At 42.2% G+C, this 15,085-nt stretch overlaps 1 protein-coding gene across 3 annotated transcripts; it reads left to right on the top strand.

Annotated features, from left to right (window-relative positions):
• Positions 1-115: 115 nt before the first annotated feature.
• LOC139409297 (zinc finger matrin-type protein 3-like) lies at positions 116-13,710 on the top strand. Of its 3 annotated transcripts, none has more exons than XM_071154227.1 (6): positions 116-328; positions 3,908-4,446; positions 6,365-6,505; positions 6,813-6,982; positions 8,916-9,016; positions 10,876-11,778. In XM_071154227.1, exons 2-6 carry the CDS (start codon positions 3,919-3,921, stop codon positions 11,082-11,084), a joined length of 1,149 nt encoding a protein of 382 aa, XP_071010328.1. In that variant the 5' UTR covers positions 116-328; positions 3,908-3,918; the 3' UTR covers positions 11,085-11,778. The 3 variants fall into 3 exon arrangements, with proteins under 3 accessions (XP_071010328.1, XP_071010329.1, XP_071010327.1); XM_071154228.1 differs by having other exon boundaries at positions 323-488; positions 8,916-8,997; positions 10,876-13,710; XM_071154226.1 differs by lacking the exon at positions 116-328 and adding an exon at positions 330-488 and having other exon boundaries at positions 10,876-13,710.
• Positions 13,711-15,085: the final 1,375 nt, after the last annotated feature.

Genomic DNA, 15,085 nt, shown 5'->3' with positions numbered 1-15,085 from the left:
GTGATATCAGATCGGTAAATGTAGTGTAGTGGCGCATACCAATTCGGGCGCGGATAGCTTGACCGTGGATTTCCGAGAGTCGCATAGCTTGAATGCAGTACATGGACTGTACCAACAAGAGAAGAATACACTCACAAACATGTTTTTCAAAGACCCACCTTTTCCTAAATGTTTTACATATGTTGTTACTATTGTCTGGGGGTTTGATTATGATAGGCTTTAGTCTACTAAAATGTAGCCATTTATTTTTTCGCATAGTGTATATCCCCCACACCTCTCTGCTCGTGACACTGAAAACTCACCCCTCCTCTTCTCTGGTGAAAGCAAGGTAGGCTGCTGGATTCTCAGCTGGTTCGAAGTTGTCCAGTATGCAATGATGGCGTTACATGTCAACAATAGAGATGCTTATTATCAGAGTGCCGATTATTACAGAAATTCGCAGCCTTTGAACTATGGGGATACCAGCTATTATTTTTCCCGATTACCAGGTAAGAAAAGGGTCTCATTCATTGCTGTCAGCGACCATGACACTGCGAATTGATGGATGCATATTTGCAGCCTCAGCTACAGTGCAACAACCAGTGCTGATTGAAGGGGGTTTATCCAACCGGCATCTTGTTATTATAGATTGTAGTAGGCTATACAGATATAAATACATTTAGTTGAGGTAGAGCCTACTCGTTGATTTGAAGAGATTCGACCAAGAACAGCCATGTTGAAATGACATCTGAAACTAGAGGTATTTTAGGTTTCTGATCAATTCAACTCCAAAGATATGCGAACCTAAGTTAGTTGATTTGTTATATCCACAGCACCCTCTGTGCTTCTTCCAGTGAAGGTGTGATGCGGTGGACATGTGTTTCATGTAAAAATCAACTAAAGTGATAATGGTCAGATCAGTGGGTGTACATTATGGTCTGCTTGTTTAGAGGGATGAGCATGGTCTTTATTGACTGTCTCTGTTCCCAAATCTTGAAATGGAATTCTGTCAACTCTTGTCATAGCACAAGCTCATTGACACAACATGCTGTGTGTACATTATTCTCATGATGATGATGATGATGATGATTAGATTAGTTTATTAATCAAATGCACAGGGTCACAGATGTAATTGCAGGGTACAGTGGAATTCTTAAGCTCCGAGCTCCAACAGTGCAGGTCATAAATGAAACAATAATATAATAATGTATACATATTTACAACTGTAACAATGATAAATGTCCATTGGGGGTTGGGGCAGGGTGAATGTCTGTTTGGGAAGTGGGGAGTGATGAAAGCGGGGAGAACAGGCCCTGGCTCGGGTGGCTGAGGTCCTTGATGATCTTCTTGGCCTTCCTGTGACACTTGGTGTTGTAGGTGTCCTGGAGGGCAGGCAGTGTGCACCCAATGGTGCGTTCGGCTGAGCGTACAATTCTCTGTAGAGCCTTGCAGTCAACGGCGGTGGAGTTGCCATACCAGGCTGTGATGCAGCCTGACCGTATGCTCTCGATGGTGCTCCTGCAGAACACTGTGTGGGCCCTCTGGGACAGACCAAATTTCTTCAGCCTCCTGAAGTTGAAGAGTCACTTTTGTGCCTTCTTTACCACAGTGTCTGTGTGGTTTGACCATTACAGCTCCTCTGAGATGTGTACACCGAGAAAATTGACGCGGATGACCGCCCTGTTGATGAGGATAGGGGTGTGCCCAGCCGGGTTCCTCCTGAAGTCCACAATCAGCTACTTTGTTTTGCTTATATTGGTGGAGAGGTTGTTTACCTGGCACCACACCGTCAGAGGGCCTACCTCCTCTCTGTAGGCCGTCTCATCATTGTTGGTAATCAGGCCTACTACTGTCATGTCGTCAGCGAACTTGATGATGGAGTTGATGATGCTGATAATAATTATGATGAATAACAGCTTGGGTTTGGACTTGAGTTAACCTTGTTATCCAGCAATGTTGTCTTAAGTAATTAAACCAGTTATAGATTGCATACTCTGTCTGTTGTAATGAGATACAATGGCATTGTCCACTGAAATAGGTTTACATCCTTGGTGATGTTATAAATGTTTGATAAGCAGCCTCATTGTGTGCTTTACCCTGATTTGCTGTAGCTTTATTGGTAAAAATATATATTGATAGATTGATAATTTTGCGTTGTTTATTGATACACCCTAATTTTAGCCTGTTACCAGAGTCCCCAATTGCATTCAGCCCATATGCCTCTCTATTTATGTGTATGAATACTTGGGAACAGATTCCCTAAATTAAATCACTTTGAGCTCATTTCCTGGTGATCTTACAGTATTTTATGTCCAAGAACAAGTATGTACAGTATATATATATTTTCCCAGAAAGCTTGGCAGGCCAAATAAAATACATTTGGCCTGTGGGCCTCCTATTGGGGAACTCTGCGTATAGTCTAATTATCAACCATCCCTTTCTTGAACTGGCAATAATGAGTCCTTTCAGATGGCTAGCTGTCAATAGCCTAACTGCGTTGTTGCCATTTCTAACTAGGCTAACTAATGGGTAAATATTTAAGCCTCAATTCATCTGTTTTATCTGCATGACTGAGTGTTAGTAAAATACCATAAATCTCAGGGTTTTTCAACAGATTTCAATGCTAAAACCAAGTCTCCATCGTGTGTCCCTGCAAGGCATTGAACATAAGAATTAAACAGGAAGTCTTTATGAGTTCCCTTCAAGCTTTCTCCCTTCAAAGACTAGTCATGCACATCATTCCAGTGCATGAGGCATATACTCTTCGCTCCATAATTGATGTGGCAGAGGAACACAGTGTAAAAGGCATGAAATAACTATACGTTTGTGAAGGGCTATTCAACCTTTGAAGGTTTTTGGTTCTTTCTTTCTTCTGCACACATACCAAATGAAAGAATTAGAACCCTCCACTTTAAGACCCAAGAAGACCTTTCCTTAAAATACTTTTCTCCAACTGAGAGATCCAAGCCCATCCCCCTTGATACATGGCCAATGACTACTCATTAATATCCCCAGGACTTACATTTTATGTGAAATCCCAGGGTTAAGCCTCAGGAGGAGTGTTATGTACCCAAGATGAGAAAAGAGGACTTCGACTCTGACCTTGGGCTATGACAATGTAGGTTCCTGGGACTATTTTTGGGATTAGGCTATATTCTCCAGTGAACATGTGATTCAGGTTTGTCTCCTCGTTACTCCGCAAGGGGAAATAATAGCAGTTATACAGCATACTGCGTTTTAAGGCTAAGCAGATTAGTGGGTTTTTTCTTCTTCATTGCAATACCCAGAAAAAATATTTAGAAAGTGAGCAATTTTCTTGAATTCTTATATTCACACTCATATTGAAGTATTATTCGGTGTTAAGGCTACATTATGACATTTATCAGAATAACATTGATGTACACGTTGAAGACCTACAATTGCCGGAGCATCCTTTGGTTTGTTGTTATCGGAAAGTTCCATTTTAAGCATGCCATTCACTTGGTGTCACTGCATGGCTGCTGGAATCCAAAACATCCTACACTGTTATTTTAGGTCTATGAATCACTGTTGTTGGGTCTCCAATCGGAGTTGATACAGTGGAAACATCAGACATGAGCGCAGCTGCTGACCCAACCCCCACCCTTATATGCAGAAAAAATTTGGCCACACATGAGTGCCTGAAATGTACCCGGTCAAGTAGGCAATGGTCTGTTTGAATCAGCGGCATATCAAGAAATGCTTGAGGAACTTATTGTCGCAAGGAGCAGAGCTGTGAAACGCACTATTGTTTTATTTGTTAGTGTCTGTTTCCCCAGGGAGAAATGAACACAGTTGATTACTATAGTTATTGCATCCTCCAAATGTTATATAACCATTACATGCCTATCCTAAATTTTAAAGTATATGATTGATTCTAATGCTTTGCAATCATTGCATTGGCCCTCAGGACCAGAGTCTATGCTGAAGCCTTCACTGAGCCTATTTGGCCAGCAGCAGCCACTGTTCCAGCCAATGCCTCCTACACATACCCTTGGACCCCCTCCACAGACCCTCGGACCCCCTCCACAGACCCTTGGACCCCCTCCACAGACCCTCGGACCCCCTCCACAGACCCTTGGACCCCCTCCACAGACCCTTGGACCCCCTCCACAGACCCTCGGGCCCCCTCCACAGGCCCTTGGACCCCCTCCACAGACCCTCGGACCCCTTCCACCAGTAGTAATGACCCCGGATCCCCACCATTTCCCCCTCTCCAGTCCTCTGTCTGCCAAACCTCCCACTCACCTCCAGCTGGTGCAGGGGTCCCCCTGCACTGTCCCACCTCCCACTGCCCAGGCGACCCTCAACAGCATGCCCCAGGAGAAAGATGCTCAGATCGGGGCCACAGACCAGGACGCTACCTTGGAGGAGCTGTGTAAGCCTCTGTACTGCAAACTGTGCAACGTCACCCTCAACTCTGCTCAGCAGGCACAGGCCCACTACCAGGTGAGCTGGTGTACTGGACATGTAGCTTGTACCGTAATCTCATCCACCAGCAGGCTGTCTCTGTCTATATGCGGTAGTTTACTTGTAGGCCTACCCCAACACATACAGTTGAAGTCAGAAGTTTACATACACTTAGGTTGGATTCATTAAAACTAGTTTTTCAACCACTCCACAAATTTCTTATTAACAAACAATCGTTTTGGCAAGTCGGTTAGGACATCTACTTTGTGCATGACACAAGTAATTTTTCCAACAATTGTTTACAGACATATTATTTCACTAATAATTCACTATACCACAATTCCAGTGGGTCAGAAGTATACATACACTAAATTGACTGTAACTTTAAACAGCTTGGAAAATTACCGTAAATTATGTTATGGCTTTAGAAGCTTCTGATCATCATTTGAGTCAATTGGAGGTGTACCTGTGGATGTATTTCAAGGCCTACCTTCAAACTCAGTGCCTCTTTGCTTGACATCATGGGAAAATCAAAAGAAATCAGCCAAGACCTCAGAAAAAAATTGTAGACCTCCACAAGTCTGGTTCATCCTTGGGAGCAATTTCCAAAAGCCTGAAGGTACCATGTTCATCTGTACAAACAATAGTACGCAAGTATAAACACCAGTGGCCCATGCAGCCGTCATACCGCTCAGGAAGGAGACGCGTTCTGTCTCCTAGAGATGAATGTACTTCGGTGAGCAAAGTGCAAATCAATCCCAGAACAACAGCAAAGGACCTTGTGAAGATGCTGGAGGAAACAGGTGCAAAAGTCTATATCCACAGTAAAAACTAGTCCAAAATCAATATAACCTGAAAGGTCACTCAGCAAGGAAGAAGCCACTGCTACAAAACCACCAAAAAAAGCCAGACTTCAGTTTGCAACTGCACATGGGGACAAAGATCGTACTTGTTGGAGAAATGTCCTCTGGTCTGATGAAACAAAAATATAACTGTTTTGCCATAATGACCATCATTATGTTTGGAGGAAAAAGGGTGATGCTTGCAAGCCGAAGAACACCATCCCAACTGTGAAGCACGGGGGTGTCAGAATCATGTTGTGGGGGTGCTTTGCTGCAGGAGGGACTGGTGCACTTCACATAATGGATGGCGTCATGAGGAAGGAAAATGATGTGGATATATTGAAGCAGCATCTCAAGACGTCCGTCAGGAAGTTAAAGCTTGGTTGCAAATGGATCTTTCAAATGGACAATGACCCCAAGCATACTTCCAAAGTTGTTGCAAAATGGCTTAAGGACAACAAAGTCAAGGTATTGGAGTGGCCATCACAAAGCCCTGACCTCAATTCCATAGAAAATGTGTAGGCAGATCTGAAAAAGTTTGTGCAAGCAAGGAGGCCTACAAACCTGACTCAGTTACAATTTTTTTTGACCCAAGTTAACAAATAAAGGCAATGCTACTAAATACTAATTGAGTGTATGTAAACTTCTGACCCACTGGGAATGTGATGAAAGAAACAAAAGCTGAAATAAATCATTCTCTCTACTATTATTCTGACATTTCACATTCTTAAAATAAAGTGGTGAACCTAACTGACCTAAGACAGGGAATTTTTACGAGGATTAAATGTCAGGAATGGTGAAAAACTGAGTTTAAATGTATTTGGCTAAGGTGTATGTAAACTTCCGACTTCAACTGTATGTTTTGATGGCAGCAAATGCTTCTCATCATGCATCAACTACATTGTGTCAAACGTGAAATGTCAATGTTTGTTTATTTGGCATATCAGCCAAAACTGATATCCCCTCATGAATGTAAGTGGAAAATGTAAACCCTAACAGTTGTGCTCACTGATGATGGTGATGATGCTCATAATTCGCAATATGACGCTATGGTGATGACAGTGCAATGAGTGGACTGAGCTGTGGGATTGAATCATCCGTTGTCTCTTTTCCAGGGAAAAAACCACAGTAAGAAGCTGAGAAATTTCTATGCAGGCAGCCAGCAGCCACCTGCCATCAGGATTCCAGAGGTAATAGAGCCACTTTCCCAGCAGCTCCTCATGACTCCACCAACTGACAGTGCAACTCCCAAACAGGTAAAGCTTGGCGTTGGCACACAATGAATGTGTTATTGTTCAGGAAACTAAAATACTGTATGAACAAGTCCAAGTTCTGTGAATTTTCAGCACATTCACGGTTTGGATCTCTGTTGTTGATCTGGAGAACTGCAATCAAATAGAATCGGCTCATAAGAAACAACATGATGGTTTGTAGAAAACTGTCAGCACTGTATGTTTTAACTCTTTTGATACTGTATGTAGCTTTGAACTGGCAGGATTATCATTTAGGCTGGTGAAAAGAAGAGCCCTTTTTTAAAAACTCACTCTTTCTTTCTTTGTTCAGCCGGTGTCATTCATGGGTGCCAGCAGGGTGATCTTAGCCACGGAGAACGACTACTGCAAGCTGTGTGATGCCTCGTTCAGCTCCCCTGCCGTGGCTCAGGCACACTACCAGGGCAAGAACCATGCCAAGAGACTGCGGCTGGCTGAGGCCCAGCAAAGCAGTAGCATCCTGTGAGTCTGTGGTGTCACTACTGGTTCCCCACCCAACAGCAGGAAGACAAACAACAGATGCAACATGCACATGGCTAATAAAATCATACTTAAACATAGAAATCCTGCCCCTTCAGCCCTGTTATATGAAATTTAATCAAGATACAGTTGAAGTCGGAAGTTTACGTACACCTTAGCCAACTACATTTAAACTCAGTTTTTCACAATTCCTGACGTTTAATCCTTGTAAAAATTCCCTGTCTTAAGTCAGTTAGGATCACCACTTTATTTTCAGAATGTGAAATGTCAGAATAATAGTAGAGAGAATGATTTATTTCAGCTTTTGTTTCTTTCATCACATTCCCAGTGGGTCAGAAGTTTACATACACTCAATTAGTATTTGGTAGCATTGCCTTTAATTGTTTAACTTGGGTCAAAAACGTTTTGGGTAGCGTTCCAGCAGCTTCCCATAATAAGTTGGGTGAATGTTGGCCCATTCCTCCTGACAGAGCTGGTGTAACTGAGTCAGGTTTGTAGGCCTCCTTGCTCGCACACGCTTTTTCAGATCTGCCTACACATTTTCTATGAGATTGAGGTCAGGGCTTTGTGATGGCCACTCCAATACCTTGACTTTGTTGTCCTTAAACCATTTTGCCACAACTTTGGAAGTATGCTTGGGGTCATTGTTCATTTGGAAGACCCATTTGCGACCAAGCTTTAACTTCCTGACTGATGTCTTGAGATGTTGCTTCAATATATCCACAATTTTCCATCCATCCATTCCTCCCTCATGATGCCATCTATTTTGTGAAGTGCACCAGTCCCTCCTGCAGCAAAGCACCCCCACAACATGATGCTCCCACCCCTGTGCTTCACGATTGGGATGGTGTTCTTTGGCTTGCAAGCCTCCCCCTTTTCCTCCAAACATAACAATGGTCATTATGGCCTAACAGTTCTATTTTTGCTTCATCAGACAAGAGGACATTTCTCCAAAAAGTACGATCTTTGTCCCTATGTGCAGTTGCAAACCGAAGTCTGGCTTTTTTATGTCGGTTTTGGAGCAGTGGCTTCTTCCTTGCTGAGCGGCCTTTCAGGTTATGTCGATATAGGACTTGTTTTATTGTGGATATAGATACTTTTGTACCTGTTTCCTCCAGCATCTTCACAAGGTCCTTTGCTGTTGTTCTGGAATTGATTTGCATTGAAGCACATTCATCTCTAGGAGACAGAACGCATCTCCTTCCTGAGCAGTATGAAGACTGCGTGGTCCCATGGTGTTTATACTTGCGTGCTATTGTTTGTACAGATGAACGTGGTACCTTCAGGCGTTTGGAAGTTGCTCCCAAGGATGAACCAGACCTGTGAAGGTCTACAAATTTTTTTCTGAGGTCTTAGCTGATTTCTTTTGATTTTCCCATGATGTCAAGCAAAGAGACACTGAGTTTGAAGGTAGGCTTTGACATACATCCATAGGTACACCTCCAATTGGCTCAAATTATGTCAATTAGCCTATCAGAAGCTTCTAAACCCATGACATAATTTTCTGGAATTTTCCAAGCTGTTTAAAGGCACAGTCAACTTATTGTATGCACACTTCTGACCCACTGGAATTGTGATACAGTGAAATAATCTGTCTGTAAACAATTTTTTGAAAAATTACTTGTGTCATGCACAAAGTAGATGTCCTAACTGACTTGCCAAAACTATACTTTGTTAACAAGACATTTGTGGAGTGGTTGAAAAACAAGTTTTAATGACTCCAACCTAAGTGTATGTAAACTTCTGACTTCAACTGTATGTTTTAATGTTTCCGTTTAAAGAGAAAATGCCATAGCATGTGATAGATGCATTCCATTATTTTGTCCATCATAGTAACTATTATTGTTAGGTTGGCCGTTTGATTTATAAACTAAATATGGGAGACTTTGCTCTCAGTGATCCATCAATTTTTCAGAGAGTCGACTGAGTGTGTCCAGAGGCGTCCGAGGAAAGAGGGGAGCGAGTACAGGTTTATCAAGAACCGTAGGACCCCACAGGTGCCTATTGCCGTGCCAGGTACAGCACACTGAAACAAAGACATATCGGTAATAAAGTTTGACCAAACAGCAAATTACTTTACAGGGGAAAACTTGTTGTAAATCTACAATTTTGTTGTAAAGATCAGATGTAAGTAAAGTAAGTAAGGCTTGACCGAGCCAGAACGGCTCATAAAGATCAGATGATTCAGGAATATTCCTAGTCTTGAGAATGTATACTTTACTGTATGTTTGTAGAGCAGAGGTGGTTGCCCATTTCCTAATTATTGATTCCAATGAAGCTTTTGACAGCTGGTGGAGGCTATTGTTTTCTTCTCCATGGTCGTAGCAGCAGTGAACAGCCGCCTCTCATCACCACCTTTTGAAGGCGAAATGCTCTGTAAGAAAGTTAAGGGGTTGGCTGAGGCTGGTCAGTCAGTGTGAACTCACTAAGCACAAGCCCGGCACCAGGGCTTTGGATATGTAAACCGATACAGCAACCCACGTCAGCTCTGCTGCCCCACAGACGTCACACAGCCTGCTCAGGTGGCGAGAGTCCATTAGACAGACCCCTCACTGTCTATTGTCCAGCCCAGTATCCTCTTCCGATCCCCCACTCCACATACCTTCCACCATGGCCTGCTCCCTCTGGATGAATCATAGGACACAACTGCACCCCCTCTCCTCCCTTCCCTTGCCTCCCCTCAGGGCTCAGAGACTTTGCTGATTTAAATGTCCTTTATGGACAATTCCAGAAATATAGTTGTTTAAAAGAGAAAATGTAGTTTGTCTATTGGAGTTACTCTGCAAAGGCCTGTGAAGGTTCCCTCCAGACATACACGCAGATACAGCAGAGCATTTATTCTCTATCCAACATACATCCCTTCTCCTAAGAGAGCACCACAGTGGAGGTGTCATAATACCCCAAAAACCTAGTGGTCAAACAGGGAATAAGTTCAATTTTTTTTCTTCCACCATTCATTTTTCCAATGGGGGATTTTAGAAACACTTCAAATAAGGAATGTGTTTTCTGTAGGCTTAACCTGGCATGATGTTTTGATAACCATGTAAATCTCTCTCGGACAAGGTGACTTTTATCAGTATATTTGGCTGTTTACTCTCAGATTCGAAATGGCTAATTAGCATCAAATTAGACATGCAAAACTACAAATCCCTGCAAGCTCCTGCACGTCATCTCCAGCTGAATACTTTGCTAACAGGTATTGTGTCAATTTAAAACTTGCACAAGACAGTTCACAGAATTGTCCATTAAAGAAATGTAGCCTATTTATTCATTACTACATTTAACTAACATTTAGATAGTTAATCCAGAGATTCTTACCTTTGCCTCGATTCGGCATTCTCGTCCACATCATCATGGCATTTGTAGTTCTTTATGATAGCCATCTTAGCAGCTAATTATAATTTCCTTTTTGGGGGGGTAAATACAGGCAAATATTGATAAAAGTCACCTTGTCCTAGAGAGATTTACACGGTTATCAAAATGTCACGCCAGGGTAAGCCTACACAAAACACAGCCCTTATTATAAGTGTGTCTAAAATGAGAAAAATGAATGGTGGAAAACGATTGGAACCATTTCCTTGTTTGACCGCTAGATTTTATGGGTATTATGACTCATACTGTGGTACTCTGAGGGACACATTTGTATTTCTTCTTGTAACATTCATATGACCATGGCAGTGGAAAGCTTCTCCTATTTATGCACAGCCAGCCTTCCATCCCCTGTAGCACCTGGCATCCTTCTGACACTCCAATCTTCTGGAATTGTGTTCACTGGTGAGCAGCAGCTCACTCACTCTCCATCATTTTAATGAGGAGCTCACTCTTTTAATGAGCTCACTCCTCTGATGGTGTGTATGTCTTGGTGTGTGTCCCAGGCCCCTACTACAACCCCCGGCCCAGGCAGAGGATCCCCAGGGACCTGGCCATGTGTGTGACGCCCAGTGGCCAGTTCTACTGCTCCATGTGCAATTCTGGGGCCAGCGAGGAGGTCGACTTCCGCCTTCACCTGGAGAGCAAACAGCACAAGAGCAAGGTGTCGGAGCAGCGCTACCGCAGCGAAATGGAGAATCTGGGATACACTTAGGAGGGCAGTGCCGCAGCACAGGGGTGGAGAGGGGATGGAGGGTGAGGGAGGGGGAGACAACGACTATCTTCATCATGCACTGTACGCTAGAGGCTCTCTTCCACTCTTTTCCTTAATGTGTATAAGTTATTGACCTTCTGTTCCTGTTTTAGTTTGTTAATGTAGTGTACATATTTGAATGACATTTCTAGAAATCTTTTAAGGTGTGCACAGAATGTCCACCTGCTGGTACACTTGTGGATGTTTCACTCTTGCTTGATTCTGTTTGCCTGTACTGACCCAAGCCTGTGTGTGATTACCATACATTTTGCATCTCAGATGAAACCAGGGATTTGTCCATATTTCACGCTGATTTTGACCCATAGTAGGCCTACATGAAGAACCCACCATGCTGTGGGGTATATTGGTGAAGATTTTATCTCTCAATCGGTTTTCTTTCCCCCGGTTTAAACCTTGTTATGACTAGGGCCAGGGACAATACCAGTATTGCGATACTTGTTAATAGCTTGGCAAGGAAACAAAAAATGAAGTGGGTTAAACTTCTTTAGGAAAACAACCCTAATGTTGGAAACAAACATCATTATGTTGTCAACCAGAGTCACATTTATTTATTTCCAAGCTATAGCACATAATATTTTATTTACGGCAGGTTTTTAAATGACCAAAGCGTTTGGTCTGCTTTATGTTTTCATGTTTGCCATGTTTGTCATAGCCCTAGTTATTACCTGAGTTTCAGTAGCTGGACATCTCTACACTACAGTATATGGACATCCCTTCAAATTAGTGGATTCTGCTATTTCAGCCACACCCATTGCTGACAGGTGTATAAAATCAAGCACACTGCAATCTCCATAGAAAAACATTGACAGTAGAATGCCCTTACTGAGGAACTCAGTGACTTCATAGGATGCCACCTTTCCAACAAGTCAGTTCGTCAAGTTTCTGCCCTGCTTGAGCTGCCCCGGTCATCTGCAAGTGCTGTTATTGTGAAGTGGAAACGTCTAGGAGCCAGAAAAACTCAACCGTGAAGTGGTAGGTCACACAAGCTCACAGAACGGCACTGGAAAGTGCTGAGGCGCGTAGTGCGTAAAATCGTCTGTCCTTGGTTGCAACACACTATGAAGTTTCAAACTGCAATGCGAGAACAATAACTGTTTGTCGAGAGCTTCATGAAATTGGTTTCAATGGCCGATCACCTGCACACAAGCCTAAGATCATCATGCGCAATGCCAAGCGTCGGCTGGAGTGGCGTAAAGCTCGCCTCCATTGGACTTTGGAGCAGTGAAAACACTTTCTCTGGAGTGATTAATCACGCTTCACCATCTGGGACGGACAAATCTGGGTTTGGCAGATGCCAATGCATAGTGCCAACTGTGAAGTTTGGTGGGAGGAGGAAATATGGTCTGGAGCTGTTTATCATGTTTCGGGCTAGTCCCCTTAGTTCTAGGGAAGGGAAATCTTAACGCTACAGCATAGTATGATGTTAGAGACAATTCTGTGCTTCCAACTTTGTGGCAATAGTTTGGGGAAGGCCCTTTTCTGTTTCAGCATGACAATGTCCCTGTGCACAAAGCAAGGTCCATACAGAAATGGTTTGTTGAGATCAATGTGGAAGAACTTGACTGGCCTCCACAGAGCCCTGACCTCAATTCCATTGAACACCTTTGGGATGAATTGGAACACCAACTGCGAGCCAGGCCTAATCGTCCAACATATTGATGCCCATGATTTTGGAATGAGATGTTCGACGAGCAGGTGTCCACATACTTTTGGTCATGTAGTGCATTTGTAGTAGAGGAAAGAAAAGTTATATTCCAGACTTCTACCAGACCAGGAGGCAGTTTCCCAAAAACATCTTGTTGTCTATAGTTTATAGAGAACTACAGGGATGTGACTACAGTAGGATCCTATGGTTCAAACGATGAACTTGGCCTTAAGATGCTTTTGGGAAACCGGGTCCAGGTGAATGCACTGTGATTGCGGTGACAATTATTTCCCCCAGCAGGCTTTGCACAAACAAACAATGTATCTTTTTTATTTATTTACAAAATATGACTGACTGTTCTCCTTCCTTATGCATGTTTACATGGGTTTGGTACGATTTCAAGCATCCTGAACATCCCAGTAAACTTTTGTCCTGGTCCCATATTATTCTTGGATGCTGTAAAAGCCAGCTGCTGTAAGCTCCTGACTTCCCTATGGGAGGTCTGCTCTCCAAAAGCAGAGTACCTCAGGAGAATACAGAGCAGGACTATTTTTAATTGGGTGGCTTCGGGTTATTTCCACAAGGCCTCTATTCTGTCTCATTTAGAGCAAAGGGAGTTTAGGATTTTATACAAGCCCAATTTGTTCAGATGAGAACCACAACCAAAGCTTGAGTTAATATTCCTATATATCTGCCCCTTAAAGGGGCAATCAGCAGTTGCTACATTAATCTTTGGACTTACAAATAATTATATGTACCCATTGATTCTTGAAGAATATAACTTAGCTTCATGAGCTTAATTTAGCTTTCGTACTCCATCACAATCCAACATATATACTTGTTTTACTCCAATGTTTGTAAACAATGTAAATGTTAACAAACACTTTTTAGCCTCAAAACATTGTTGAAACTATAATTTACTCTTGTTGCTCTTGACCATAGTTTCTTTGTTTCTTTGTTTTAATTTAAGAAGTGTATTTTTATTATTATTATAATTTTTTTTAAAATGGTTTATATGATTTATATTGTTTTCTATTTATGAGTCTGTTTTTACAGACAATTAGCTGTATAAAAAAATATACTGTTATCTAATGTAGTTGAGCTTCATGTGCAACATCACTTTATTTGTACACAAATTATTATGTTATAATATTTTGCTGTAAAAATGATTATGAAATTTACATTTGTGCATGATATTATTAGAATATAAATATATTTAATTATTCAGAATATCCTACTAGTGGGAGTGTAGGAACTAGGCCAATTTTCCAGAGAAAGAGACGGGACCAATATATTGGACACAAAGTACTGAATGGGAATGAGTTACATTAGTATTGCACTTGTTGTTATAGAGGAGATGGTGGAGTTGTATACTGATTTGCTTTGATTAATGTTATTTGTTGAAGTTCTATTGATGCGTCTCGATCTGATTCATACCAAATGTTTACAGAGAGTGGTCTAAAGGGAAGTCGATCACATTTAATGTTGGATCCATCCAGGGCCAGGTCTAGGGGCCCTAAGCGTGATTTGGTTGGGGGCCCCCCTATCTCATGCCAACAAATTTTAGTGGCCCCCCTCTTGAGGGTGGAGAAAAAAAGTGTTAAAGTTCATTTCCTGCTATTCTACATATTTTGCCATGGGGTGTAGAGATAATGTTGCAGTTTTAAAGCAAGTTTACTGCAATTCTACTCATTTTGCCATGGGGTGGAGAGAATGTTTTGCTGTTTTAAAGCTAATTTCCTGCAATTCTACATATTTTGCCATGACTTGTGCCATGTTAATATATCTGAGTGATAATGACTAACAAAATCAATGGGGGCCCCTTGGAGTTCAGGGCCCCTGGGCACGTGACCTGCATCCCAGTCGGTATTAGGCCATGATAGCTGGCTAGACTAACTACCAATCTAAAAACTGTCAGCTAACATGTCTAATTGAGTGACTGACATAACAAGAGAAAAACATCTGATGCACAATCAAATTTCTAAATTGCACCTGATTCTACTATTCTTACTCTTCAAATCAAATTTCACATGCGTCGTAAACAACAGTGAAATGCTTACTTATGGGTCCTTTTCCAACAATGCAGAGTAATCTTCCAGTCATCTTAAATCCACTTTTTTCAAATGCTGCTTTAATACATATTCAGTGTCTCTGAACATGACTTTTGTGATGGACTGCAGCCAGGGCTGTGTTTTTCTTGGGAGTTCAAACCAATGTAATTAAATGGGCTGCATTGATCATGTTACACATGAAGTGATCTACTTCATCTGGTTCATCGCTCAATTTAACCACCCAG

Source organism: Oncorhynchus clarkii, chromosome 5 (assembly GCF_045791955.1).
Source record: "Oncorhynchus clarkii lewisi isolate Uvic-CL-2024 chromosome 5, UVic_Ocla_1.0, whole genome shotgun sequence".
In the NCBI taxonomy this organism is placed as follows: domain Eukaryota; kingdom Metazoa; phylum Chordata; class Actinopteri; order Salmoniformes; family Salmonidae; genus Oncorhynchus; species Oncorhynchus clarkii.
This window is presented reverse-complemented; position numbering and strand designations above follow the sequence as displayed.

Coding starts and splice junctions, on each gene's coding strand:
- LOC139409297 (XM_071154226.1), top strand. CDS start 374: ATGATGGCGTTACATGTCAACAATAGAGATGCTTATTATCAGAGTGCC. Junction 489..3,907: donor TTATTTTTCCCGATTACCAG/GTAAGAAAAGGG, acceptor ATTGGCCCTCAG/GACCAGAGTCTATGCTGAAG. Junction 6,983..8,915: donor CAGCAAAGCAGTAGCATCCT/GTGAGTCTGTGG, acceptor TCAATTTTTCAG/AGAGTCGACTGAGTGTGTCC.